The sequence below is a fragment of the Acanthochromis polyacanthus genome, chromosome 10 (assembly GCF_021347895.1).
Source record: "Acanthochromis polyacanthus isolate Apoly-LR-REF ecotype Palm Island chromosome 10, KAUST_Apoly_ChrSc, whole genome shotgun sequence".
NCBI lineage: Eukaryota > Metazoa > Chordata > Actinopteri > Pomacentridae > Acanthochromis > Acanthochromis polyacanthus.
The window spans coordinates 19,685,924-19,713,632 of record NC_067122.1 but is presented as its reverse complement, the minus strand read 5'-3'; the positions used below and the strand labels follow the sequence as shown (position 1 = coordinate 19,713,632).

Sequence of the window (27,709 nt, the reverse complement as noted above, 5' to 3'; positions counted from 1 at the left end):
CGCAGTGATAGCGACTGTGATACAGATTCGATGACTGGAAAAAAATTAGAGATTACAGATGATGTTTGATTTAATTTTTTAATTTTACAGTGATTTAATTTTTTAATTTTACCGTTGATATACAGATATGTTGTTAAGAGCAACCACATGGAGAAATTTGTGACCTGTCTGCTGAAAGTACACTGTTAACACACAGCTATGTAATCCAGCTTTCAGATTTTGACTTCCCTCTGGTATTGGTAGGGAGCCGAATAGAGACATCACCATGAGAAGTTGGTTGAGTTGCAGCCCCGCTGGTTGTACTAATGCACGGATATCAAGTGACGTACTGCTGAAGAGCAGAAGAGCTGATTGTTTACAGCTTGGAGGCTTAATGCCAGTATGCAGTCCACAAGGTAGATTTAAGCCCAATCACAGGATTCCAGGTCCAAGTACACCAAAGGTGAATCGGTCATATATTGCTCATACCAATAAGGAAAACCAATACGGTATTACAAAGTCAGAGTTTACAGAAACAATAAGGTAGAAAAAATGTTTTAAAGATCGAAAGCTCTTAGTGCATAAAGTATACTTTGCTAAGACTATCTCGCCGGCCAGCCTGAGCTAGCCAGAGTGCAGAGTTGTCACTGCAGTTTGATTTTTAAATCTATTATTACTGCATTTTCCCTTTGTCGAGTAGCATAGTCCAGTGAACTGAGTTGATGAAACTGAATCAATTCCACTGCAAGTTATAGCAGCTTGTGCAGACAAATAGTTCACATTAACAGTAAAGCACCTGTTCAATTCAGTGGTGCTACAGTAATACGCAATGTTGAAGGGCACTGGGAAAATGCTCAGTGTTACCCGCAATCTGTCCCAGTTTGACAATGTGTACCATGGAGCTTGTTTGCTCTTAAAAAGGAAATGACAATAATGTATATACACATTAAGTAAACTGACTTGCCTTGGCTGAGGCTAAAGACTATAGGTTTGAAAATGTAGTTTTTAGGAGTTTGCCAAATTCCTGTAACACACTCTTCATCTCTCCTTGAGATTGTACCTGATTGTGACTACCATAGCTGCTAGTGTAACACACCAGAATCTAAGAGGAACTGTTGGTAGCGGAGTTGAAATTACAGGTCATGTTGACACCAGGATTTGACAAGTAAATCTAGAGAGTAATGGAAGCAACATCTCCTCTTCTGTACATCATTTTTGATCTTTCTTTTCTTTTCTATTTCTTTAACTGTCCATCACAAGTCCAACAACAATGTAGAAGTTCAATAGTTCCTTCATCAGCAGTGAGTGCTATATTTAACTCTTATGTCATCGTATTTCAGTATTGTGATCATAAAGCAACGATGAAAATGACTGACATGAATTTGTTCAATGAAATTGCTGACTGTGATACATACATTTGATTAAATTACATTTTATGTTTATTGTGGACCATTTTGCTGTCACATTATTTCTATGAGACTATTCATAGGAAATGTTGCCAATTATACAAATAGTGCTTTTGTATTTTAAATTATAAATGTTGTTGTTGAACTAAATGGAACAAGTGGTTTGAATGAGTGCTTTCCATGTTGTTGAAACAATTTAGAGATGTGTTTTACCCAGTTTTGTGTGGTAGACTTGGTGCTGTCATTGTCAGGGTAGTTTAAAGTCCATGTTTACATTTCTTATTATGGTATGTTGCCTTCTGAAACATTCGAGAGAACTATTTAAAAGAAACTCTATTTAGATTTTTGTAGACCAAGCAACCATGCACCCCCTCCCTCATGCAGTGTGGTTGTTCCTTTGTCTCTATCCGTGGTCCTGAAACAACCAGTGCAACTCTTTCTTTTCTGGAATATTTTTGTTTAACATGAGTATGTTTACTTTTAATTGGTAGTACTAGTTCCACAACAATATTAATACTACTACAATTAGTAGAAGTAGTAGTAATAACAATAATGATGATAATAATCATAATCATCATCATATTCTAATAATGATGATAATAGCAATAGTAATAATAATGATGGTGTTACCTAATTGTTCCTTCAGTACAGTAATTTAATAAAACAAACAGCTTATTTTAAGCTCAAAGATACCTCTATCAATGTATGTATATGTTTGTGTTCTATTAATACATGTCAATTGGATTATTAGCAACATAGTTCTTAAGACATTTTGTGAGGAAATTAGTTTTTGCTGACTGATAGAATGCTGATAAGTTCATAGCAAGGACATTGTGTACTAGTATTGTGGCGAATGAGGTTCGACCAATTGAATTAGGAGTGGCTGTGAATGTGCATGCAAATCCATGGTGTTCAACAGAGCAATTGTATGTCGTGATTTAATCTAACTTTTAAATTATGATTTTTGAAAAATAGAATAAATCCTCACATTCAGGCAAGTACTTTTGTATGTTTTGACATTGTTGATTAGATTGTACATTTCTGTTTTACATGCATAAGCTACCCAGTTCATCTGAATAAGTAAGGGTAAAGCAGGTTTCGTTCTTGTCTTTCATTTTGCAGAAATTTAGATAATCAGGAAAAGCCAGAAATATATTTTACGCATCTCTTTTTCATTTTCTGTACTAAATAACGCATTTTCTTTTGCGTTGCCAGACATTTCACTATGCTGTACATTTTTAAAGAGCTTGCCTGAATGACGGTGTGAGACTCGGTCAATTATATTTTAGTAATACCACTGTAAAAATTCGGTGTGACTCATGGTGCCGCTGTTGGCTAACACAAAAGTAACACAGACATCTCCACCCACTGCAACTGCATCAAGATCAGTTGTATTTTTGTGAAGATCGCTTGATTCCACGAATATTTTTCATCGTGTTTGCAGTTGTTTGATTATTGATTCTCGTTTGGATTACATTTTGAGTTCTGGACCGTAATTGGTACAAGACGTCGACGTGTGTTTACCAAGGATGGGAGACAAAGGATTTCCAGCGCTTCGTCTGACCCTCTGCTTTCTTTTCTTTATTGTAACGCTGCACCTCGTTCATGGAGATCTGAGTTATTCTTTTCCAGAGGAGATGAAAACACAGTCTGTTATTGGAAATATCGCCAAAGATCTCGGTCTTGATTTGAGGACATTATCAGCTCGAAAGGCCCGTGCTGATTCTGAGGGGACTCGTAAACGCTACTGTGACATAAATCTGAGTACCGGAGATTTGATCACATCAGAGAGAATTGACAGAGAGAGTCTTTGTGGCAAGAAACCTTCTTGTGTTTTGAAAGTGGACCTGGTTTTAGAAAATCCTTTGGAGCTTCATCGTGTCAGTCTTCATATCCAAGATGTGAACGATAACTCACCAAAATTCAAAAAAGATTTGATTGAAATGGAAATAAGCGAGTCAGCAGACAAAGGTAACCGCTTTTCACTTGAGCAGGCCCGTGACGCAGATATAGGTCAAAATGCTGTTCAAAGGTACAACCTTGAGAAGAACGAATACTTCATACTGGCAGCTGACAACAAGGCTGAACTGGTACTAGAGAATACACTTGATCGAGAAAAGCAAAAAGAGCTGAATTTGCTTCTCACAGCTCTGGATGGTGGATCTCCTCAGAGATCAGGTACTGTGGTCATACATGTCACTGTACTGGATGCTAATGATAACGCCCCAGTGTTCAGCCAGGCCGTTTATAAAGCCAGTCTGCCTGAAAACTCTGCTCCAGATACAATCGTGATTAATGTCAATGCTACTGATGCAGATGAGGGAGTGAATGGAGATGTGACATATGACTTCGGTCACGTGTCTGACGACTATATAAATGTATATTCTATTGATCCTAAAGCTGGACAGATTCGAACAACTGGTGTGATTGATTTTGAAGAAATGAATTCTTTTGAAATTATAGTGGAGGCTAAAGATGGCTTAGGACTAACCTCGTATGCCAAAGTTATGATAGATATTACTGATGTAAATGATAATGCTCCGGTGATCTATCTGAAATCACTGACTAATCCCATACCTGAGAACGTGTCACCTGGTACAGAGGTGGGCATCATTAACGTTCAGGACAGAGACTCTGAAATAACGGACAGGTCCGCTGCTTTATTCAGCAAAATGTTCCTTTTAAATTGGTTCCCTCTATTAAAAACTATTATTCTCTGGTGAGCACCGGACAACTGGACCGTGAAGTGGAGTCTGATTACAACATTACAATCAGTGCCACTGACGAGGGCTCTCCTCCTTTGTCCTCATCTAAAAGTGTTCAGTTATCTGTAGCTGACATCAACGACAACCCACCTGTGTTTGAGGAACAGTCGTACAGCGCATATGTGAATGAGAACAACAAACCTGGCTCCACTTTATGTTCCGTCAGTGCTCGAGACCCCGACTGGAGACAGAACGGTACTGTGATTTATTCTCTGTTATCTGGTGAGGTGAACGGTGCCCCGGTGTCCTCATATGTGTCTGTGAACGGAGACACGGGTGTGATCCACGCTGTGAGGTCGTTTGATTATGAACAGTTTCGGAGCTTGAAAATGCAGGTGATGGCGAGAGACAACGGTTCTCCTCCTCTGAGCAGCAACGTGACCGTGAGTGTGTTCATCTCGGATGTGAATGACAACTCTCCTCAGATTCTGTATCCCGCCCCGGAGGGCAACTCGTTCATGACCGAGCTGGTCCCCAAAGCTGCTCACGGAGGCTCTCTGGTGTCCAAAGTGATCGCGGTGGACGCGGACTCCGGTCAGAACGCCTGGCTGTCGTATCATATCGTGAAATCCACTGATCCGGGACTTTTCAGTATTGGTGTCCACAGCGGAGAGATCAGGACACAGCGGGACATTTCTGAATCTGACAGCATGAAACAGAATGTGATTGTATCAGTGAAAGACAACGGACAGCCCTCTCTGTCAGCCACCTGCTCCATGTATTTACTGATTTCTGACAACTTGGCTGAGGTGCCAGAATTGAAAGATATTTCTTATGATGAGAAGAATTCCAAGCTGACCTCTTATCTGATTATTGCACTTGTGTCTGTGTCCACCTTTTTCTTGACCTTCATCATCATCATCCTGGGTGTGAGGTTTTGTCGCAGGAGAAAGCCCAGACTGTTGTTTGATGGAGCAGTTGCCATCCCCAGCGCTTATCTCCCTCCTAATTACGCAGATGTTGACGGCACAGGAACTTTACGCAGCACTTACAATTATGATGCCTACCTGACAACAGGTTCTCGGACCAGTGACTTCAAGTTTGTGACTTCTTACAATGACAACACTCTTCCTTCAGACCAGACTCTGAGGAAAAGTCCATCAGACTTTGTTGATCCGTTCGACGACTTGGATACATCAGACGAGGTAGGAATCATGCAGCATATTTCACAGTGCATTTTTCAAATTGTTTTCGTAGTCTTTCTAAAGTCTGGCTTTCTGAAGTATGTGTTTATGTCTCCAGAATCTTGAAGTGATTGTGAAATTGGTCAAGCGACCTCTTGGCATATATAAGAAAACATTTGGTTGCTGAGGCAGTGTCTGAATCTAATTTTATCTATTTTCGTGTATTTATTTATTTAAACATTTATACTTTTATTCATTAACCTAGTAACTTGGTTGAGTCTATAATTTTACTTTTTTCGTGTGAATTTGTTTTTTGCCTTAAGCATTTGCTGCCGGTTTTCATTTGCAAGGAAGTGATGGAAGCTTGGTTTAAGTTTGTGTGGTCATGGTGGGACTTGGCCTGTTGTTAAAGTTAAGGAATAGATGAAGCTTGAGTGTTGTACATCCGTTTTGTCACTGAGGTTAGTAAACTTTAAGGACCGTGTCCAGTTGCTCTGTGCTATGCGCAAAATCTCAGTGTACCTGTCCGTGGTGCTGAAACATTCCTCTGGTGCTCTGGCGCGACCGCAGCTGGAAGGGCATTTGCTGCTCAGCCATGTGAACTAAATTTAATCACACTGACCATGTAAAGAATTTTTGGGCTTAATTTAAAGTGCAGGTTGATGAAAATCACCTGATTGCTCCAGCTCATTGTTTTAACAATGGAGCGCCCAAGGGTAGTTTTCTACATTTCAAAAATACAATATTTAACAGTGCTACTAAATGTGACACTGTTATACTCAACATTTAGCGGATTGATTGTTCAAGAGGCTTACACCGTACCCATTGCTATGTGTTTACTTGTGACGTTTTTTCTGGATGTTACCGTTTTTAGGAAACATATTTGAGCGTTTTTCCACAGTTACAAACCAAATCTCATTTCATTCTACTGTTCTAGATTGAACTTCACCGACAGCTGACTCTGAGTTAGTTACAGTGGAATTATCACACGTTTGTGTTAAGCAAATGAAAGACATGCAAAGTCCATTTTAATGTGACTTTAATATTGTCTTATTGTTGCCAAGATTCTACTATAGAAGATTCCATGACAAACTGGTGTGACGATATAAACGTGACTCACGGTGTCGCTGTTGACTGACAGAAAATAGACGTTCACTACTCCACCCACTGCTGCATAGACATCAGCTGCAGCTTGTCCAGAGAAACGGTTGAATTTTCTAAAATAGATGATCGTGCACATTGTAAACTGTTGAATTAGTGGATTTTTTTTGGAAGAATTTTATTTTGCCGCATTGGACAGCATAAGCTGTACGATCTGAAGATCTTTTTGTTTCAAAATGGGAGACAAACGATTTCCAGCGCTTCGTCTGATCCTCTGCTTTGTTTCCTTTATTGTAACGCCACAGCTCGTTCGTGGAGATCTGAGTTATTCTTTTCCCGAAGAGATGAAACCACAATCGGTTATTGGAAATATCGCCAAAGATCTTGGTCTTGATCTGAGGACCTTATCAGCTCGGAAGGCCCGTTTTAATTTTGAGGCTTCTCGTAAGCGCTACTGTGACATAAATCTGAGCACCGGAGATTTGATCACATCGGAGAGAATTGACAGAGAGAGTCTTTGTGGCAAGAAACCGTCCTGCGTTTTGAAAGTGGACCTGGTTTTAGAAAATCCTTTGGAGCTTCATCGTGTTAGTCTTCATATCCAAGATGTAAACGACAACTCTCCAAAATTCAGAGAGAATTTGATTAAAATGGAAATACGCGAGTCAGCAGACAAGGGAAATCGCTTCTCAATTGAAGAGGCCCATGACGCAGATATAGGTCAAAATGCTGTTCAGAGGTACAATCTTGAGAAAAATGATAACTTTATTCTCACTGTTGACAGTAACAAGGTCGAACTCGTACTGGACAATACACTTGACCGAGAAAAGCGGAAAGAGCTGAATTTGCTTCTCACAGCTCTGGATGGTGGATCTCCTCAGAGATCAGGTACTGTAGTCATACATGTCACTGTACTGGATGCTAATGATAACGCCCCAGTATTCAGCCAGGCCGTTTATAAAGCCAGTCTGCCTGAAAACTCTCCTCCGGATACAATCGTGATTAATGTCAGTGCTATTGATGCAGATGAGGGAGTGAATGGAGATGTGACATATCAATTTGGTCACGTGTCTGATGACTACGTAAATCTGTTTTCTATTGATCCCAAAACTGGAGAGATTCGAGTCACTGGTGTGATTGACTTTGAAGAACTTAGTACTTTCGAAATGAGGGTGCAAGCCAAAGATGGTTTAGGACTGACATCATATGCCAAAGTGATATTACATGTCATTGATGTAAATGATAACCCACCAGTGATATATCTACAATCTCTGACTGAGCCCATACCTGAGAACGTGTCACCTGGTACAGAGGTGGGCATCATTAACGTTCAGGACAGAGACTCTGAAATAACGGACAGGTCCGCTGCTTTATTCAGCAAAATGTTCCTTTTAAATTGGTTCCCTCTATTAAAAACTATTATTCTCTGGTGAGCACCGGACAACTGGACCGTGAAGTGGAGTCTGATTACAACATTACAATCAGTGCCACTGACGAGGGCTCTCCTCCTTTGTCCTCATCTAAAAGTGTTCAGTTATCTGTAGCTGACATCAACGACAACCCACCTGTGTTTGAGGAACAGTCGTACAGCGCATATGTGAATGAGAACAACAAACCTGGCTCCACTTTATGTTCCGTCAGTGCTCGAGACCCCGACTGGAGACAGAACGGTACTGTGATTTATTCTCTGTTATCTGGTGAGGTGAACGGTGCCCCGGTGTCCTCATATGTGTCTGTGAACGGAGACACGGGTGTGATCCACGCTGTGAGGTCGTTTGATTATGAACAGTTTCGGAGCTTGAAAATGCAGGTGATGGCGAGAGACAACGGTTCTCCTCCTCTGAGCAGCAACGTGACCGTGAGTGTGTTCATCTCGGATGTGAATGACAACTCTCCTCAGATTCTGTATCCCGCCCCGGAGGGCAACTCGTTCATGACCGAGCTGGTCCCCAAAGCTGCTCACGGAGGCTCTCTGGTGTCCAAAGTGATCGCGGTGGACGCGGACTCCGGTCAGAACGCCTGGCTGTCGTATCATATCGTGAAATCCACTGATCCGGGACTTTTCAGTATTGGTGTCCACAGCGGAGAGATCAGGACACAGCGGGACATTTCTGAATCTGACAGCATGAAACAGAATGTGATTGTGTCAGTGAAAGACAACGGACAGCCCTCTCTGTCAGCCACCTGCTCCATGTATTTACTGATTTCTGACAACTTGGCTGAGGTGCCAGAACTGAAAGAAATGTCCAACTTTGAGAATACTTCCAAGCTGACATCATACCTGATTATTGCACTTGTGTCTGTGTCCACCTTCTTCCTGACTTTCATCATCATCATCCTGGGTGTGAGGTTTTGTCGCAGGAGAAAGCCCAGACTGTTATTTGATGGAGCAGTTGCCATCCCCAGTGCTTATCTCCCTCCTAATTACGCAGATGTTGACGGCACAGGAACTTTACGCAGCACTTACAATTATGACGCCTACCTGACAACAGGTTCTCGGACCAGTGACTTCAAGTTTGTGACTTCTTACAATGACAACACTCTGCCTGCAGACCAGACTCTGAGGAAGAGTCCATCAGACTTTGTTGATCCTTTTGAAGATTTGGAGGCATCAGACGAGGTAGGAAATATTCAGTTTGTTTCAAGGAGAAAGTGTGAGTTTTTACCTGAGCCTCTGTTTTGTCCATCTGGTTGCTGTCTGGGTTAATGTACCCCAAAATATAAAACTCCTCATGAGGTTCTTGGTACGAATGTGTTCACAACATGTAGACACACTTGGCTTTGTAGCATAACTTTGCCATCAGAATATCTTAACACTTGTATCAGAGAAGTGCATTTGTAAGTGATGCTTCTTTCTCAGAATTTTCCATCAAAAACATAGTTTTACACAGGCGCTCACTACTTTTCACCGTTACTATGTTCATTCTTGATATTTTTGAAGATTTTTCTGTCCCTCCTCTCTGATGTCACTAATTTGGAAATGAACAACTCATAGCTACTATTCCTGTGTTGGCTTAGGGGACGTTGACTTGTGGTATAAATTTTGAGACCAAATCATTAAGTTTTGTGGTTCTGTCTCTGACTTTTGTGGGTACACTTTTAGATCGATGTCCAGTAGATAAATGTAGTGCTCAGTATCATTTTGCCATTCATCATGTCTAATGTCAGGGTACAGCTGTGAGTGAAGTGACTGAAATGTGTCTTTGTAATGCAATCATGCATTTTGGTTCTGACTTAGATTTATTATAGTTTTTTGTGGAAATGTGATGAGATCTACTGGGTCCAAAATATACATTCAGCAGTGCTAAGGTTTGGTTAAATGTCCCATGGCAATTTTCACCTCAACTGGGTGTTTTTGTTCGCTATCCATAAGCTCCTGGTTGCATCTTTGACATATCCTCTTGACAGAATTAGTGCAGTTTACCTAAATGTGTTGGCTTTCTGACACAGGGTTGTTTCTTCAGCACAGTCCACATGTTCTTAATAGGGTTTAAGTCAGTACTTTGGGGAAACCAGTCAAAACTCAGTCTAGCCTGATTCAGCCCTGTCTTCACCACTTTTGATGTCTGTTTTGGACCATTGTCTTGCTGTAACAATAAATGGCATCCAAGGCCCAACTTTATGGCTGATGATTTTAGGTTTTCCTGAATAATGTGGAGTAAATACTCCTCATTCATAATTCAATTTACTCTGTGTAAAATACCAGTTCCCCTGGCAGCAAAACAGCCCTTGAGCATAGACCTGCCACCACCATGCTTGATGATAGTTATGGTGTTCTTGGGGTTGAAGTCTTTACTTTCTCTCCTCCAAACACATTACTCGTCACTGTTGCCAAAAAGTTAATTTTTGTTTCATCTGACCACAGAACCTTCCTCCATAAAGCATTTTCTTTGCCCATGTGATTGATAGCAAACTTCAGTCAAGCCTTAAGGTGTGACTTCTGGAGGAAGGGCTACCTTCTTGCACAGCAGTTTCTCTGTCCATGGTGATGTGAACACATTTGACTGTGGGAACTGATGCTTATGTTTCAGCAGCGTCTAATTGATTGCAGACCTGACCTGAGTATAACAAATGTCAAGTGGGCCTGATTTAAATTGCCTCACAGAAGTCTGTAGCTGTAGTCAACTGTAATCATGTACTACATTGATAAGAGGCCATGCAAATAAGAAAATTAGATAGACACAATTTTCTCTATCACCAAAACTGATCATCCAGATTGTTGTATGTATGTTTCCAACCCAGCAAATTAAATCATAATTCCAAAAGTTGTATAATAAGTCTATAAAGTAAGCAAAATGTATGTTTTTTTTTGTCACAAAACCACATATGCTTCAGTGGTTCTGTCATCGAAAGTGAAGAGCTGTAGGAGTTATTGGACACTCAAGATTGCAATAATATGTATGGTCTTTACAAGTGTACCTATCCATGGTGCTGAAACACTCTTCTCAGACTCTGTTACAACCGCAGCAGGAGACGAATTTCTTATTTTCGCCATGCTGCGTGAATTTAATCATAATGATAACATATGTTTTGTTGTTGCTGGTGTTTGTATACAATGGAAAATTTGGTTGTTGTCAGTCACTGGATTGCCCTTACTCATTGTGTGAATATGGAGGGATCAAGCACCATTGTGAATATAAAAACAAAAAACAGTGTTACAGTCCTAAACTAAATGTTTATTTTTCTTTAGCCTGACAAAGTATGCATCAGTTTGCCGTTATTTCTGTCAGACTTAACTCTCGTGGAATGAGCAGTCCATACATCTCATGCTGGGCTAATTACAATGTACTGCTCACAAGCGTTTTTAGGCCAATTAAAGCAGGGATATGTGGCATCTTAATGTGGTCAGATTTTGCTCTAGAATGTTTCATTAAATATTGTTGTACAAATTAAAAAGTGACTCACGGTGTCGCTGTTGACTGACAGAAAATAGACGTTCACTACTCCACCCACTGGTACACAGATATCAGCTGCAGCTTGTCCAGAAAAACGGTTAAATTTCCAAAGATAGAAGATCGTGGACACTGTAAACTGTCGGATTACTTAATATTTTGGTTAGCTTTCTTTTTGTCACATCAGACAGTGTACGTTGTACAAACTGAGGACATTTTTGGTATCAGGATGGGACACGAAGGATTTCCAGTGCTTCGTCTGATCCTCTGCTTTGTTTCCTTTATTGTAACGCTGCACCTCGGTCATGGAGATCTGAGTTATTCTTTTCCAGAAGAGATGAAACCACAGTCTGTTATTGGACATATCACCAAAGATCTCGGTCTTGATTTGAGGACATTATCAGCCCGGAAGGCCCGTGTTAATTCTGAAGGGACTCGTAAACGCTACTGTGACATAAATCTGAGCACCGGAGATTTGATCACATCGGAGAGAATTGACAGAGAGAGTCTTTGTGGCAAGAAACCGTCTTGTGTTTTGAAAGTGGACTTGGTTTTAGAAAATCCTTTGGAGCTTCATCGTGTAAATTTTCACGTTCAAGATGTGAATGACAACTCTCCGAAATTCAAAAAAGATTTGATTGAAATGGAAATACGCGAGTCAGCAGACAAGGGAAACCACTTTTCAATTGAGCAGGCCCGTGACGCAGATATAGGTCAAAATGCTGTTCAAAGGTACAACCTTGAGAAGAACGAATACTTCATACTGGCAGCTGACAACAAGGCTGAACTGGTACTAGAGAATACACTTGATCGAGAAAAGCAAAAAGAGCTGAATTTGCTTCTCACAGCTCTGGATGGTGGATCTCCTCAGAGATCAGGTACTGTGGTCATTCATGTCACTGTACTGGATGCTAATGATAACGCCCCAGTGTTCAGCCAGGCCGTCTATAAAGTCAGTCTGCCTGAAAACTCTCTTCCAGATAAAATCGTGATTAATGTCAGTGCTACTGATGCAGATGAGGGAGTGAATGGAGATGTGACATATGACTTTGGTCACGTGTCTGAAGATGATGTAAATGTATTTTCTATTGATCCTAAAACTGGAGAGATTCGAGTCACTGGTGTGATTGACTTTGAAGAAATAAATTCTTTTGAAATTATAGTGGAGGCTAAAGATGGTTTAGGACTGACCTCATATGCCAAAGTTATGATAGATATTACTGATGTAAATGACAACGCCCCAGTGATATATCTACAGTCTCTGACCAATCCCATACCTGAGAATGTGTCACCTGGTACAGAGGTGGGCATCATTAACGTTCAGGACAGAGACTCTGAAAATAACGGACAGGTCCGCTGCTTTATTCAGCAAAATGTCCCTTTTAAATTGGTTCCTTCTATCAAAAACTATTATTCTCTGGTGAGCACAGGACAACTGGACCGTGAGGTGGTGTCTGATTACAACATTACAATCAGTGCCACTGACGAGGGCTCTCCTCCTCTGTCCTCTTCTAAAAGTGTTCAGTTATCTGTAGCTGACATCAACGACAACCCACCTGTGTTTGAGGAACAGTCGTACAGCGCATATGTGAGTGAGAACAACAAACCTGGCTCCACTTTATGTTCCGTCAGTGCTCGAGACCCCGACTGGAGACAGAACGGTACCGTGATTTATTCTCTGTTATCTGGTGAGGTGAACGGTGCCCCGGTGTCCTCATATGTGTCTGTGAACGGAGACACGGGTGTGATCCACGCTGTGAGGTCGTTTGATTATGAACAGTTTCGGAGTTTCAAAGTGCAGGTGATGGCGAGAGACAACGGTTCTCCTCCTCTGAGCAGCAACGTGACCGTGAGTGTGTTCATCTCGGATGTGAATGACAACTCTCCTCAGATTCTGTATCCCGCCCCGGAGGGCAACTCGTTCATGACCGAGCTGGTCCCCAAAGCTGCTCACGGAGGCTCTCTGGTGTCCAAAGTGATCGCGGTGGACGCGGACTCCGGTCAGAACGCCTGGCTGTCGTATCATATCGTGAAATCCACTGATCCGGGACTTTTCAGTATTGGTGTCCACAGCGGAGAGATCAGGACACAGCGGGACATTTCTGAATCTGACAGCATGAAACAGAATGTGATTGTGTCAGTGAAAGACAACGGACAGCCCTCTCTGTCAGCCACCTGCTCCATGTATTTACTGATTTCTGACAACTTGGCTGAGGTGCCAGAACTGAAAGAAATGTCCAACTTTGAGAATAATTCCAAGCTGACATCATACCTGATTATAGCACTGGTGTCTGTGTCCACCTTCTTCCTGACTTTCATCATCATCATCCTGGGTGTGAAGTTTTGTCGCAGGAGAAAGCCCAGACTGTTGTTTGATGGAGCAGTTGCCATCCCCAGCGCTTATCTCCCTCCTAATTACGCAGATGTTGACGGCACAGGAACTTTACGCAGCACTTACAATTATGACGCCTACCTGACAACAGGTTCTCGGACCAGTGACTTCAAGTTTGTGACGTCTTACAATGACAACACTCTGCCTGCAGACCAGACTCTGAGGAAGAGCCCATCAGACTTTGTTGATCCTTTTGAAGATTTGGAGGCGTCTGTCGAGGTAGGATGCGATCAAATTATTTACTTTGACCGGTGACTTTTTTGCTTGCTTATTAATATCTGTCCGTCAGGAATATACTGTGACTTCTTAGTGTTAAAGCTCGTGTACGATTTATTTTTAAGGTAAATTTTTTGCTGAATAAAGGTATAAACGCTTTCTTGCGTCACTCTCTCTCTCTTTCCACCTGCATTTTTTAATGTACTTATTTTCTTTTATTGCCGGGGAACTCAGTCTTCTCACTTGTCAAACGTGTTTTGTCGTATATTTACTCATGACATTGCTTCCATTGATAATAGATTGGCTCATCTCTGGGATTTTTTTTGTCTTACAAACCAAAATAACCATTCATTTTCAAACCTGACACATCGTTCTTTTTAGAGAAATGTCAGTTTTCAATTTTGTTCTTCAGTAACCTGAAAAAAAATCTGTATTTAAAAAAACTGATTTGAATTGATCCCACTTCGGTGTTTTCAAACGTAACACTTAGGTCATGTGAAGTTAGTGAGGACAGTATTTTCCCAAACATTACCCTTGTTATAGAAACGGAAGCATCGCGGATTGTCAGGTTATTATTTTAGCCTCTCAAATTTATTTTCCTTATTTATTCATTTTGTTTTATTAATTTATCTTTAGTTCTTTTTGGTCGCTGCCAGCTTGTCATTAAATGTTTGAAGCACTACAGCTCCGACGTCTGGTTTCTTTTAAGTAAGGTTTTAACTTCAAGTTGAAAATAAGTCATTCTTTATTCCGTAAAACTGTGATATTCGACTCGTCAGCGAGCAACCAGTGGTTGGTTTAAACCCCCAGACTCATGCAACACAAGACATTAGTATGCACTGAGCTCCGTTACATCTTAGGTTTTCTTTCCATGGTGCTGACAGCGTTTTTTTGTTTGTTTTTTTCTAAATGTCAAATTAATAATCAATCATGACCTGCTGTGTGTGTCCATAAATGTTGAGTTTGTTTGACTGTAGGATCAAATGTTGATCTTATATCTTCAGAGCCTATTTATAAGTGGTAACTTGGCATATGTATTTTGCTGGTTTTACATGCTTGACTATTATATCAACAGGACAACCTCGAAATGCCTACGTTCAACCAGCTCTGTTTATTTTTTTTGTGGATAATGTGCTTTACCTTGCATTGAACATATTTCAGTCTGTTGCACATTTGAGAAACGTGACCGATTATAATATCTGATTTTTGACTGTAAAAAATATGTTCACCATAACAGTGTGAAATGACAAGATTCTCGAGGTGTCGCTGTTGACTCACAGAAAATAAGCAGGCGCACCACTCCGCCCCTCCACTGCTGCATAGATAACGTTTGCACATTTTCCGAGGAAAATTAACTTCTCTTTCACCGACTACTTCATCGTGGGCACTTGTGTGAAGTGTTGGATTATTGGCTGTTTAAACTCGCAATTAGACGGACTTGAAATCACATCATACAGTGTGGATGCACGTTTTTCTTCAGTATGGGAGACAAAGGATTTCCAGCGCTTCGTCTGATCCTCTGCTTTGTTTCCTTTATTGTAACGCTGCACCTCGTTCGTGGAGATCTGAGTTATTCTTTTCCAGAAGAGATGAAACCACAATCGGTTATTGGAAATATCCCCAAAGATCTCGTTCTTGATTTGAGGACATTATCATCCCGAAAGGCCCGTGTTGATTCTGAGGGGACTCGTAAACGCTACTGTGACATAAATCTGAGCACCGGAGATTTGATCACGTCAGAGAGAATTGACAGAGAGAGTGTTTGTGGCAAGAAACCCTCTTGTGTTTTGAAAGTAGACCTGGTGTTCGAAAATCCTCTCGAGCTTCATCGTGTCAGTCTTCATGTTCAAGATGTGAACGACAACTCTCCGAAATTCAGAGAGAATTTGATCAAAATGGAAATAAGCGAGTCAGCTGAAAAGGGAAACCGCTTCTCGGTCGAGCAGGCCCATGACGCAGATATAGGTCAAAATGCTGTTCAAAGGTACAACCTGGAGAAGAACGACTACTTTATTCTCGCTGTAGACAGTAACAAGGTCGAACTCGTATTGGAAAATAAGCTTGATCGAGAAAAGCAAAAAGATCTGAATTTGCTTCTCACAGCTCTGGATGGTGGATCTCCTCAGAGATCAGGTACTGTAGTCATACATGTCACTGTACTGGATGCTAATGATAACGCCCCAGTGTTCAGCCAGGCAGTTTATAAAGCCAGTCTCCCTGAAAAGTCTCCTCCAGATACAATCGTGATTAATGTCAGTGCTACTGATGCAGACGAAGGAGTGAATGGAGATGTGACATATCAATTTGGTCACGTGTCTGAGGATGATGTAAATGTATTTTCTATTAATTCTAAAACTGGAGAGATTCGAGTCACTGGTGAGATTGACTTTGAAGAAACGAGTTCTTTTGAAATGCTTGTCCAAGCCAAAGATGGTTTAGGACTGACCTCATATGCCAAAGTTATGATAGATGTTACGGATATAAATGATAATGCTCCATTGATATATCTGAAATCTTTGACCAATCCTATACCTGAGAACGTGTCACCTGGTACAGAGGTGGGCATCATTAACGTTCAGGACAGAGACTCTGAGAATAACGGAAAGGTCCGTTGCTCCATTCAGCAAAATGTTCCTTTTAAATTGATTCCTTCTATTAAAAACTATTATTCTCTGGTGAGCACAGGACAACTGGACCGTGAGGTGGTGTCTGATTACAACATTACAATCAGTGCCACTGACGAGGGCTCTCCTCCTCTGTCCTCGTCTAAAAATGTTCAGTTGTCTGTAGCTGACATCAACGACAACCCACCTGTGTTTGAGGAACAGTCGTACAGCGCATATGTGAGTGAAAACAACAAACCTGGCTCCACTTTATGTTCCGTCAGTGCTCGAGACCCCGACTGGAGACAGAACGGTACCGTGATTTATTCTCTGTTATCTGGTGAGGTGAACGGTGCCCCTGTGTCCTCATATGTGTCTGTGAACGGAGACACGGGTGTGATCCACGCTGTGAGGTCGTTTGATTATGAACAGTTTCGGAGTTTCAAAGTGCAGGTGATGGCGAGAGACAACGGTTCTCCTCCTCTGAGCAGCAACGTGACCGTGAGTGTGTTCATCTCGGATGTGAATGACAACTCTCCTCAGATTCTGTATCCCGCCCCGGAGGGCAACTCGTTCATGACCGAGCTGGTCCCCAAAGCTGCTCACGGAGGCTCTCTGGTGTCCAAAGTGATCGCGGTGGACGCGGACTCCGGTCAGAACGCCTGGCTGTCGTATCATATAGTGAAATCCACTGATCCGGGACTTTTCAGTATTGGTGTCCACAGCGGAGAGATCAGGACACAGCGGGACATTTCTGAATCTGACAGCATGAAACAGAATGTGATTGTGTCAGTGAAAGACAACGGACAGCCCTCTCTGTCAGTCACCTGCTCCATGTATTTGCTGATTTCTGACAACTTGGCTGAGGTGCCAGAACTGAAAGAAATGTCGAACTATGAGAATAATTCCAAGCTGACCTCTTATCTGATCATTGCACTGGTGTCTGTGTCCACCTTCTTCCTGACCTTCATCATCATCATCCTGGGTGTGAGATTTTGTCGCAGGAGAAAGCCCAGACTGTTGTTTGATGGAGCAGTTGCCATCCCCAGCACTTATCTCCCTCCTAATTACGCAGATGTTGACGGCACAGGAACTTTACGCAGCACTTACAATTATGACGCCTACCTGACAACAGGTTCTCGGACCAGTGACTTCAAGTTTGTGACTTCTTACAATGACAACACTCTTCCTGCGGACCAGACTCTGAGGAAAAGTCCATCAGACTTTGTTGATCCGTTCGATGACTTGGAGCCATCAGATGAGGTATGAGTCTCCCTTTTTACTGGTAATTACAGAAGTTTTCCACTATTCTGTTGAGCTTTTTAAATGCTATTCTTTCCAAGGCTGTTTCAAACTGATGTTTTTCTTCTTCTTTTTTCTGTGAAATGATGTATTTGTTTGAATGAAAATATAACCAAACAATAGCATCCCCTTTCAAGAAGTTTGCTGTTTTTCCTCCTCATAGATTTTTAATCTTTTGCTCTCCATGAAGTACAATGAACATTTACCTTGTATTTATCGTCCACCGATTTTTGGCATCACATTTTCTTTGGAGGTGTCTGCATGGTCGTTATAGTACTTGCTTTGAATTGTCCTGGGTCCTTATTTCACAACGGACTTCAGTGATTCTCGGACCAAATGATAGTCGTTGATTTCTAAAGCATGTTCGTTGTTGGATATGTTAAGGGAGCTAGTTAGCTGTTTAGAAAACAAAATACTTCCTTTAGAATCTTATTATTGTTCGGTATTTAGTGCAGTTCAAATGTCTGTTGCATTAGTAGATTTGACCAACATTTGAGTCCATCAGTAAAACACCATAGGTTTTTTTGTGTTTGTGCTTGCAGTCCTGCCTAATGTGAAGGCATCTGTCCTTGGTGCTGAAACGCTCCTTTTTGCTCTCAGAGGCGCAACTGGAAATGTCACTTTTTTCTATTCAGGTGTGCTGTGTGACTTCCAGTTAGCGTCATGTTGACAACTACACACATGGACAAAATTGTTGGTACCCCTCAGTTAAAGAAGGAAAAACCCACAATTCTCTCTGAAATCACTTGAAACTCACAAAAGTAACAATAAATAAAAATTTATTGAAAATTAAATAATCAAAATCAGCCATCACTTTTGAATTGTTGATTAACATAATTATTTAAAAAAACAAACTAATGAAATAGGGCTGGACAAAAATGATGGTACCCATAACTTAATATTTTGTTGCACAACCTTTTGACGCAATCACTGCAATTAAACGATTTCTGTATTTGTCAATGAGCATTCTGCAGCTGTCAACAGGTATTTTGGCCCACTCCTCATGATCAAACAGCTCCAGTTGTCTCAGGTTTGATGGGTGTCTTCTCCAAATGGCATGTTTCAGCTCCTTCCACATATGTTCAATGGGATTCAGATCTGGGCTCATAGAAGGCCACTTTAGAATAGTCCAACGCTTTTCTCTCAGCCATTCTTGGGTGTTTTTGGCTGTGTGTTTTGGATGGTTGTCCTGTTGGAAGACCCATGACCTGCGACTGAGACCAAGCTTTCTGACACTAGGCAGCACATTTCTCTCCAGAATGCCTTGATAGTCTTCAGATTTCATCGTACCTTGCACACTTTCAAGACACCCTGTGCCAGATGCAGCAAAGCAGCCCCAAAACATTACTGAGCCTCCTCCATGTTTCACCGTAGGGACAGTGTTCTTTTCTTCGTATGCTTGGTTTTTGAGTCTATGAACATAGAGTTGATGTGCCTTACCAAAAAGCTCCAGTTTGGTCTAATCTGTCCAAAGGACATTCTCCCAGAAGCTTTGTGGCTTGTCAACATGCATTTTTGCAAATTCCAGTCTGGCTTTTTTATGAGTTTTTTTCAGCAGTGGTGTCCTCCTTGGTCGTCTCCCATGAAGTCCACTTTGGCTCAAACAACGACTCTGGACTCTTTGGATAAAATTCGAACGATCCGTCTCTTCAATTTGTCATCAATTTTCCTCTTGCGGCCACGTCCAGGGAGGTTGGCTACTGTCCCGTGGGTCTTGAACTTCTGAATAATATGAGCCACTGTTGTCACAGGAACTTCAAGCTGTTTAGAGATGGTCTTATAGCCTTTACCTTTAAGATGTTTGTCTATAATTTTTTTTTGGATGTCCTGGGACAATTCTCTCCTTCGCTTTCTGTTGTCCATGTTCAGTGTGGTACACACCTTTTCACCAAACAGCAGGGTGACTACTTGTCTCCCTTTAAATAGGCAGACTGACTGATTATGAGTTTGGAAACACCTGTGATGTCAATTAAATGACACACCTGAGTTAATCATGTCACTCTGGTCAAATAGTTTTCAATCTTTTATAGAGGTACCATCATTTTTGTCCAGGCCTGTTTCATTAGTTTGTTTTTTTAAATAATTATGTTAATCAACAATTCAAAAGTAATGGCTGTTTTTGATTATTTAATTTTCAATAAATTTTATTTATTGTTACTTTTGTGAGTTTCAAGTGATTTCAGTGAGAATTGTGGGTTTTTCCTTCTTTAACTGAGGGGTACCAACAATTTTGTCCACGTTTGTACTTCTTCTCCTTTTTGTAATAATCTTTACTGCCGCTATTAATCGCTGATAATTGTGTTAATTTTATTTGTAGTTGTCTGACGGTCTCTGCTCAGTGAGTTATTGTGGACTGTTTGCCGACTGATGTTACAATGTTAATTTTCAGTGTTATAACACATTGCAGTGCTTTACTCAAAGCGTTGGTACTCCTGCTTCTCTGAAGCGTAAAAATTCAAAAACTATTATTATTTTTTGCCCATATATAAAATACACAGGTTTCGGCAAAGCAGAAATATAAAAACATATCTATAGGTGTTTGTAGGTCACTTTTGACCTACAAATCAAATTCTGTTAAGCTGAGATGCATGCCTGAAAGAATAGCAAGTTAGATCTTTAAAGCTTAAGATGAACGGATCACATGTTTGTCTGAAATACACAAAAGCTGTTTTACCACCACAGAATTTGTGTTCAAGTTTTGTGTTGTTGACATGTATAAGAGTTGATGTGTTCATTTGCTCGGCAGCGACTGTGTTGGTCTGAGACGCCTTTCTGCATTTATGTTGCGATGGCCATTGTTGTCATGTAGTTCAAAACTAATTGTAGTGCTTACTGGGGACATTAACTGCTTGGTTTTCTGCATTCTCGGATAGTTTAATCCCAAAAAATCATTAGCAAATGGTAAAATAGTTATTCAGTTAACTTGTGCCATTTATGTCTTGGTATGAATATCATCTACTGTTTTGCAATTCTAAAAAAAAAAAACACACCATTCGTCGTTTTTTTACCCAAGAGCGAATGTCATGTGCTTTGAGACACTGTGAAGTATATTTCCTTCTCCCAGTGTGAAGTTAGAAAGCGACTCATGGTGTCGCTGTTGACTGACAGAACATTGGTACTCACCACTCCACCCACCACTGCTGCACGGATAGCTGTTGTAATTTCCAGCGAACCACTTAAATCCTTTTGTGTTTCACCGTGTTTCTTCATGACACCATGTTGGATTGTTGACCAATTTTCGGGATATAGTAGTTTTTGCTCTGGACGGTAAATCGCATACTTTGATGTCACACCTTGCACCAGGATGGGAGACAAAGGATTTTCAGCGCTTCGTCTCATCCTCTGCTTTGTTTCCTTGTCTGTAACGCTGCATGTCGTTCGTGGGGATTTGAGTTATTCTTTTCCCGAGGAGATGAAAAGAGACTCTGTTATTGGAAATATAGCGAAGGATCTCGGTCTTGATCTGAGGACTTTATCTTCACGACAGGGCCGTGTTGATTTTGAGGGAACTCAGAAAAGGTATTGTGATATTAAGATGACTACCGGAGATTTGATCACATCGGAGAGAATTGATAGAGAGAGCCTTTGTGGCAAGAAACCGTCGTGCGTTTTGAAGACCTGGTTTTAGGAAATCCTTTGGAGCTTCATCGTGTCACTCTTCATATTCAGGACGTGAACGACAATTCGCCACAATTCAACGATAATTTGATTAGAATGGAAATATGGGAGTTCGCTGAAAAGGGTAGTCGCTTCTCGATCGAGGAGGCCCATGACGCAGATATAGGTCAAAATGCTGTTCAAAGGTACAGCCTTGAGAAGAATGACAACTTCATTCTCGCTGTTGACAATAACAGAGTTGAACTCGTATTGGAAAATAAGCTTGATCGGGAAAAGCAGAAAGAGCTGAATTTGCTTCTCACAGCTCTGGATGGTGGATCTCCTCAGAGATCAGGTACTGTAGTCATACACGTCACTGTACTGGATGCTAATGATAACGCCCCAGTGTTCAGCCAGGCAGTTTATAAAGCCAGTCTGCCTGAAAACTCTCCTCCAGATACAATAGTGATTAATGTCAGTGCTATTGATGCAGATGAGGGAGTGAATGGAGATGTGACATATGACTTCGGTCATGTACCAGAAGATTTTGTAAATGTATTTTCCATTTGTCCTAAAACTGGAGAGATTAAAGTCACTGGTGAGATTGACTTTGAAGAAATAAATTCTTTTGAAATGAGGGTAAAAGCCAAAGATGGTTTAGGGCTGACCTCATATGCAAAAGTTATAATAGATATTACTGATGTAAATGATAATGCTCCAGTGATATATCTACAGTCTCTGACTAATCCCATACCTGAGAACGTGTCACCTGGTAAAGAGGTGGGCATCATTAACGTTCAGGACAGAGACTCTGAGAACAAGCGACTTGTCCATTGCTCCATTCAGCAAAATGTTCCTTTTAAATTGGTTCCTTCTATTAAAAACTACTATTCTCTGGTGAGCACAGGACAACTGGACCGTGAGGTGGTGTCTGATTATAACATTACAATCAGTGCCACTGACGAGGGCTCTCCTCCTCTGTCCTCGTCTAAAAGTGTTCAGTTATCTGTAGTTGACATCAACGACAACCCACCTGTGTTTGAGGAACAGTCGTACAGCGCATATGTGAGTGAGAACAACAAACCTGGCTCCACTTTATGTTCCGTCAGCGCTCGAGACCCCGACTGGAGACAGAACGGTACCGTGATTTATTCTCTGTTATCTGGTGAGGTGAACGGTGCCCCGGTGTCCTCGTATGTGTCTGTGAACGGAGACACGGGTGTGATCCACGCTGTGAGGTCGTTTGACTATGAACAGTTTCGGAGTTTCAAAGTGCAGGTGATGGCGAGAGACAACGGTTCTCCTCCTCTGAGCAGCAACGTGACCGTGAGTGTGTTCATCTCGGATGTGAATGACAACTCTCCTCAGATTCTGTATCCCGCCCCGGAGGGCAACTCGTTCATGACCGAGCTGGTCCCCAAAGCTGCTCACGGAGGCTCTCTGGTGTCCAAAGTGATCGCAGTGGACGCGGACTCCGGTCAGAACGCCTGGCTGTCGTATCATATCGTGAAATCCACTGATCCGGGACTTTTCAGTATTGGTGTCCACAGCGGAGAGATCAGGACACAGCGGGACATTTCTGAATCTGACAGCATGAAACAGAATGTGATTGTGTCAGTGAAAGACAACGGACAGCCCTCTCTGTCAGCCACCTGCTCCATGTATTTACTGATTTCTGACAACTTGGCTGAGGTGCCAGAACTGAAAGAAATGTCGAACTTTGAGAATGATTCCAAGCTGACCTCTTATCTGATTATTTCGCTGGTGTCTGTGTCCACCTTCTTCCTGACCTTCATCATCATCACCCTGGGTGTGAGGTTTTGTCGAAGGAGAAAGCCCAGACTGTTGTTTGATGGAGCAGTTGCCATCCCCAGCGCTTATCTCCCTCCTAATTACGCAGATGTTGACGGCACAGGAACTTTACGCAGCACTTACAATTATGACGCCTACCTGACAACAGGTTCTCGGACTAGTGACTTCAAGTTTGTGACGTCTTACGATGACAACACTCTGCCTGCAGACCAGACTTTGAGGAAGAATCCATCAGACTTTGTTGATCCTTTTGAAGATTTGGAAGCATCAGACCAGGTAGGAAGGATCAAATTGTTTGACTTGAGGGGTGACTTTTTTTGCTTGCTCATAAAAATCTGTCCATCAGGAATTCACTGTGACTGATTAGTTTTTTAAGCTGGTGTACGATTGATTTTTAGGAAAACTGTTTGCTTAATGAAGGGACAATCGCTTTCTCTCGCCACTCTGTTTACACCTGCAACTGGTAGTGTGCTTATTTTCTTCCAACGTCGGGGAACTCAGTCTTCCTACTTATGAAGCGTGTTTTTTGTTGTACTTTTACTTTTGTCATGACATTGCTTTCATTGATTATAGATGGGCCCATCTCTGACATTTTTTCCCTGACAAACCAAAATCACCATTTATTATCAATCCTGACACATTGCTAATCTTGTTGCATGGTTTTGGTCGTTTCAGAGAAATGTCAGTTACAAATTTTGCTGTTCAATAAACTGCAAAAAATCTGTATTTAAAAAAACTGATTAGAATTCATTCCAACCAGGTGTTTTCAAACTTAAAATTTATGTCATGTGAAGTTAGTCATGACAGCATTTTCCCAAACATTATCCTTGTTATAGAAACGGAAGCAGACATTGAGGATTGTCAGGTTATTATTTTTCGCCTCTTGAATTTCTTTGCTTAATGTATTTATTTTGTTTTAGTAATTTAGTTTTAGTTCTTTTTGGTCGCTGTCAGCTTGTGTCTTTAAATATTGGAAACACTACATCTCCGACGTCTGGTTTCCTTTAAGTAACGTTTTAACTTCAGGTGTAAAATAAGTCATTCTTCATTCTGTGGAACTGTGATATTTAACTCTTCAACGAGCAAAGCACTGGCTGGTTCAAACCTCCAGACTGATGCAACACAAGACATTATTATGCTCTAAGCTCCGTTACATCTTAGGTTTTCTGTCCATGGTGCTGACAGCGTTTTTTTCTCGAGTAGCTGAATTTCCAATTCATAATCAATTATGGCCTGCTGTATGTGTCCATGAATGTTGAGTTTGTTTGACTGTATGATCAATTGTTGATCTTATATTTTCAGAACCTGTTTAAGTGGTAACTTGGCAAATATATTTTTGTGGTTTTACATGCTTGACTATAATATGAACAGGACAATCCCGAAATACCTACATTCAATCAGCTCTGTTTATTTTTATTTTTTTTGTGGATAATGTGCTTTACCTTGCATTGGAGCGTATTTCACTGCATTGCCAAAATTCAACGTGACTGTTTATCACTGTATCTGGTTTTAGACTGTAAAGAATATGTTCACCATAACAGTGTGAAATGACAAGATACTCGAGGTGTCGCTGTTGACTCACAGAAAATAAGCAGGCGCACTACTCCGCCCCTCCACTGCTGCATAGATAACGTTTGCACATTTTCCGAGGAAAATTAACTGCTCTTTAACCGACTACTTCATCGTGTGCACTTGTGTGAAGTGTTGGATTATTGGCTGTTTAAACTCTTCGTAATGAGACGGACTTGAAATCACATCATACAGTGTGGATGCACGTTTTTCTTCAGTATGGGAGACAAAGGATTTCCAGCGCTGCGTCTGATCCTCTGCTTTGTTTCCTTTATTGTAACGCTGCACCTCGTTCGTGGAGATCTGAGTTATTCTTTTCCTGAAGAGATGAAACCACAATCTGTTATTGGAAATATCCCCAAAGATCTCGATTTAGATCTGAGGACCTTGTCATCCCGAAAGGCCCGTGTTGATTCTGAGGGGACTCGTAAGCGCTACTGTGACATAAATCTGAGCACCGGAGATTTGATCACATCGGAGAGAATTGACAGAGAGAGTCTTTGTGGCAAGAAACCGTCTTGTGTTGTGAAAGTAGATCTAATTCTAGAAAACCCTTTGGAGCTTCATCGTGTCAGTCTTCATGTTCAAGATGTGAACGACAACTCTCCGAAATTCAGAGAGAATTTGATCAGAATGGAAATACGCGAGTCAGCAGACAAGGGAAACCGCTTTTCAATTGAGCAGGCCCGTGACGCAGATATAGGTCAAAATGCTGTTCAAAGGTACAGCCTTGAGAAAAATGATAACTTCATACTAGCTGTTGACAGTAACAAGGTAGAACTTGTACTGGACAATACACTTGATCGAGAGAAGCAAAAAGAGCTGAATTTGCTTCTCACAGCTCTAGATGGTGGGTCTCCTCAGAGATCAGGTACTGTAGTCATACATGTCACTGTACTGGATGCTAATGATAACGCCCAGTGTTCAGCCAGGCCGTTTATGAAGCCAGTCTCCCTGAAAATTCTCCTCCAGGTACACTAGTGATTAACATCAGTGCTACTGATGCAGATGAGGGAGTGAATGGAGATGTGACATACCAATGTGGTCACGTGTCTGACGATGATGTAAATGTTTTTTCTATTGATCCCAAAACTGGAGAGATTCGTGTCACTGGTGTGATTGATTTTGAAGAAATTAATACTTTTGAAATTCTTGTCCAAGCCAAAGACGGTTTAGGGCTGACATCATATGCCAAAGTTATGATAGATGTTACAGATGTAAATGATAATGCACCAGTGATATATCTGAAATCTCTGACTAATACCATACCTGAGAACGTGTCACCTGGTACAGAGGTGGGCATCATTAACGTGCAGGACAGAGACTCTGAGAGCAACGGGCAGGTCCGTTGCTACATTCAGCAAAATGTTCCTTTTAAATTGATTCCTTCTATTAAAAACTATTATTCTCTGGTGAGCACAGGACAACTGGACCGTGAAGTGGTGTGTGATTACAACATTACAATCAGTGCCACTGACGAGGGCTCTCCTCCTCTGTCCTCGTCTAAAAGTGTTCAGTTATCTGTAGCTGACGTCAACGACAATCCACCTGTGTTTGAGGAACAGTCGTACAGCGCATATGTGAGTGAGAACAACAAACCTGGCTCCACTTTATGTTCCGTCAGTGCTCGAGACCCCGACTGGAGACAGAACGGTACCGTGATTTATTCTCTGTTATCTGGTGAGGTGAACGGTGCCCCGGTGTCCTCGTATGTGTCTGTGAACGGAGACACGGGTGTGATCCACGCTGTGAGGTCGTTTGATTATGAACAGTTTCGGAGTTTCAAAGTGCAGGTGATGGCGAGAGACAACGGTTCTCCTCCTCTGAGCAGCAACGTGACCGTGAGTGTGTTCATCTCGGATGTGAATGACAACTCTCCTCAGATTCTGTATCCCGCCCCGGAGGGCAACTCGTTCATGACCGAGCTGGTCCCCAAAGCTGCTCACGGAGGCTCTCTGGTGTCCAAAGTGATCGCGGTGGACGCGGACTCCGGTCAGAACGCCTGGCTGTCATATCATATCGTGAAATCCACTGATCCGGGACTTTTCAGTATTGGTGTCCACAGCGGAGAGATCAGGACACAGCGGGACATTTCTGAATCTGACAGCATGAAACAGAATGTGATTGTGTCAGTGAAAGACAACGGACAGCCCTCTCTGTCAGCCACCTGCTCCTTGTATTTACTGATTTCTGACAACTTGGCTGAGGTGCCAGAACTGAAAGAAATGTCCAACTTTGAGAATAATTCCAAGCTGACTTCTTATCTGATTATTGCACTGGTGTCTGTGTCCACCTTCTTCCTGACCTTCATCATCATCATCCTGGGTTTGAGGTTTTGTCGCAGGAGAAAGCCCAGACTGTTGTTTGATGGAGCAGTTGCCATCCCCAGCGCTTATCTCCCTCCTAATTACGCAGATGTTGACGGCACAGGAACTTTACGCAGCACTTACAATTATGATGCCTACCTGACAACAGGTTCTCGGACCAGTGACTTCAAGTTTGTGGCTTCTTACAATGACAACACTCTGCCTGCGGACCAGACTCTGAGGAAAAGTCCTTCAGACTTTGTTGATCCGTTCGATGACTTGAAGGCATCTGAAGAGGTACGAGTCTGTCTCTTTCTTTTTTTAAACTGGTAATTAGAGAAGCCTTCGACTAATCTGTTGAGCTTTTTTTAGCGTCATTATTACCAAGGCTGTTTCAAACTGATGTTTCTTTTTCTTCTTTTTTGTAAAATAAAGTATTTGTTTGAATGCAAAAATACGTAAAAATGTAGCACCACCTTTCAAGAAGTTTGATGTTTTTCTCCTGATAGATTTTTAATTTGTTGTTGTTCACAAAGTAGAATGAGCATTTTCCTGGTATTTGTCAATCTCCAATTTTTGGAATCATGTCTTTCTTTGCAGTTGTCAGTATGCTCGTTATAGTATTTACTTTGAATTGTCCTGGGT

At 41.5% G+C, this 27,709-nt stretch overlaps 3 protein-coding genes across 3 annotated transcripts; all 3 read left to right on the top strand.

Moving 5' to 3' along the window:
- Positions 1-2,702: 2,702 nt before the first annotated feature.
- Positions 2,703-12,839, top strand: LOC110967055 (protocadherin gamma-B4-like). Its single transcript, XM_051954338.1, has 2 exons — positions 2,703-4,131; positions 12,715-12,839. Exon 1 carries the CDS (start codon positions 2,915-2,917, stop codon positions 4,106-4,108), a length of 1,194 nt encoding a protein of 397 aa, XP_051810298.1. The 5' UTR covers positions 2,703-2,914; the 3' UTR covers positions 4,109-4,131; positions 12,715-12,839.
- On the top strand, positions 8,064-27,412 carry LOC127535732 (putative protocadherin beta-18). The gene is made up of 3 exons (XM_051954339.1): positions 8,064-8,599; positions 17,346-17,613; positions 27,234-27,412. Exons 1-3 carry the CDS (start codon positions 8,180-8,182, stop codon positions 27,395-27,397), a joined length of 852 nt encoding a protein of 283 aa, XP_051810299.1. The 5' UTR covers positions 8,064-8,179; the 3' UTR covers positions 27,398-27,412.
- LOC127535734 (protocadherin gamma-C3-like) lies at positions 24,787-25,853 on the top strand. The gene has a single exon (XM_051954341.1). It carries the CDS (start codon positions 24,978-24,980, stop codon positions 25,737-25,739), a length of 762 nt encoding a protein of 253 aa, XP_051810301.1. The 5' UTR covers positions 24,787-24,977; the 3' UTR covers positions 25,740-25,853.
- Positions 27,413-27,709: the final 297 nt, after the last annotated feature.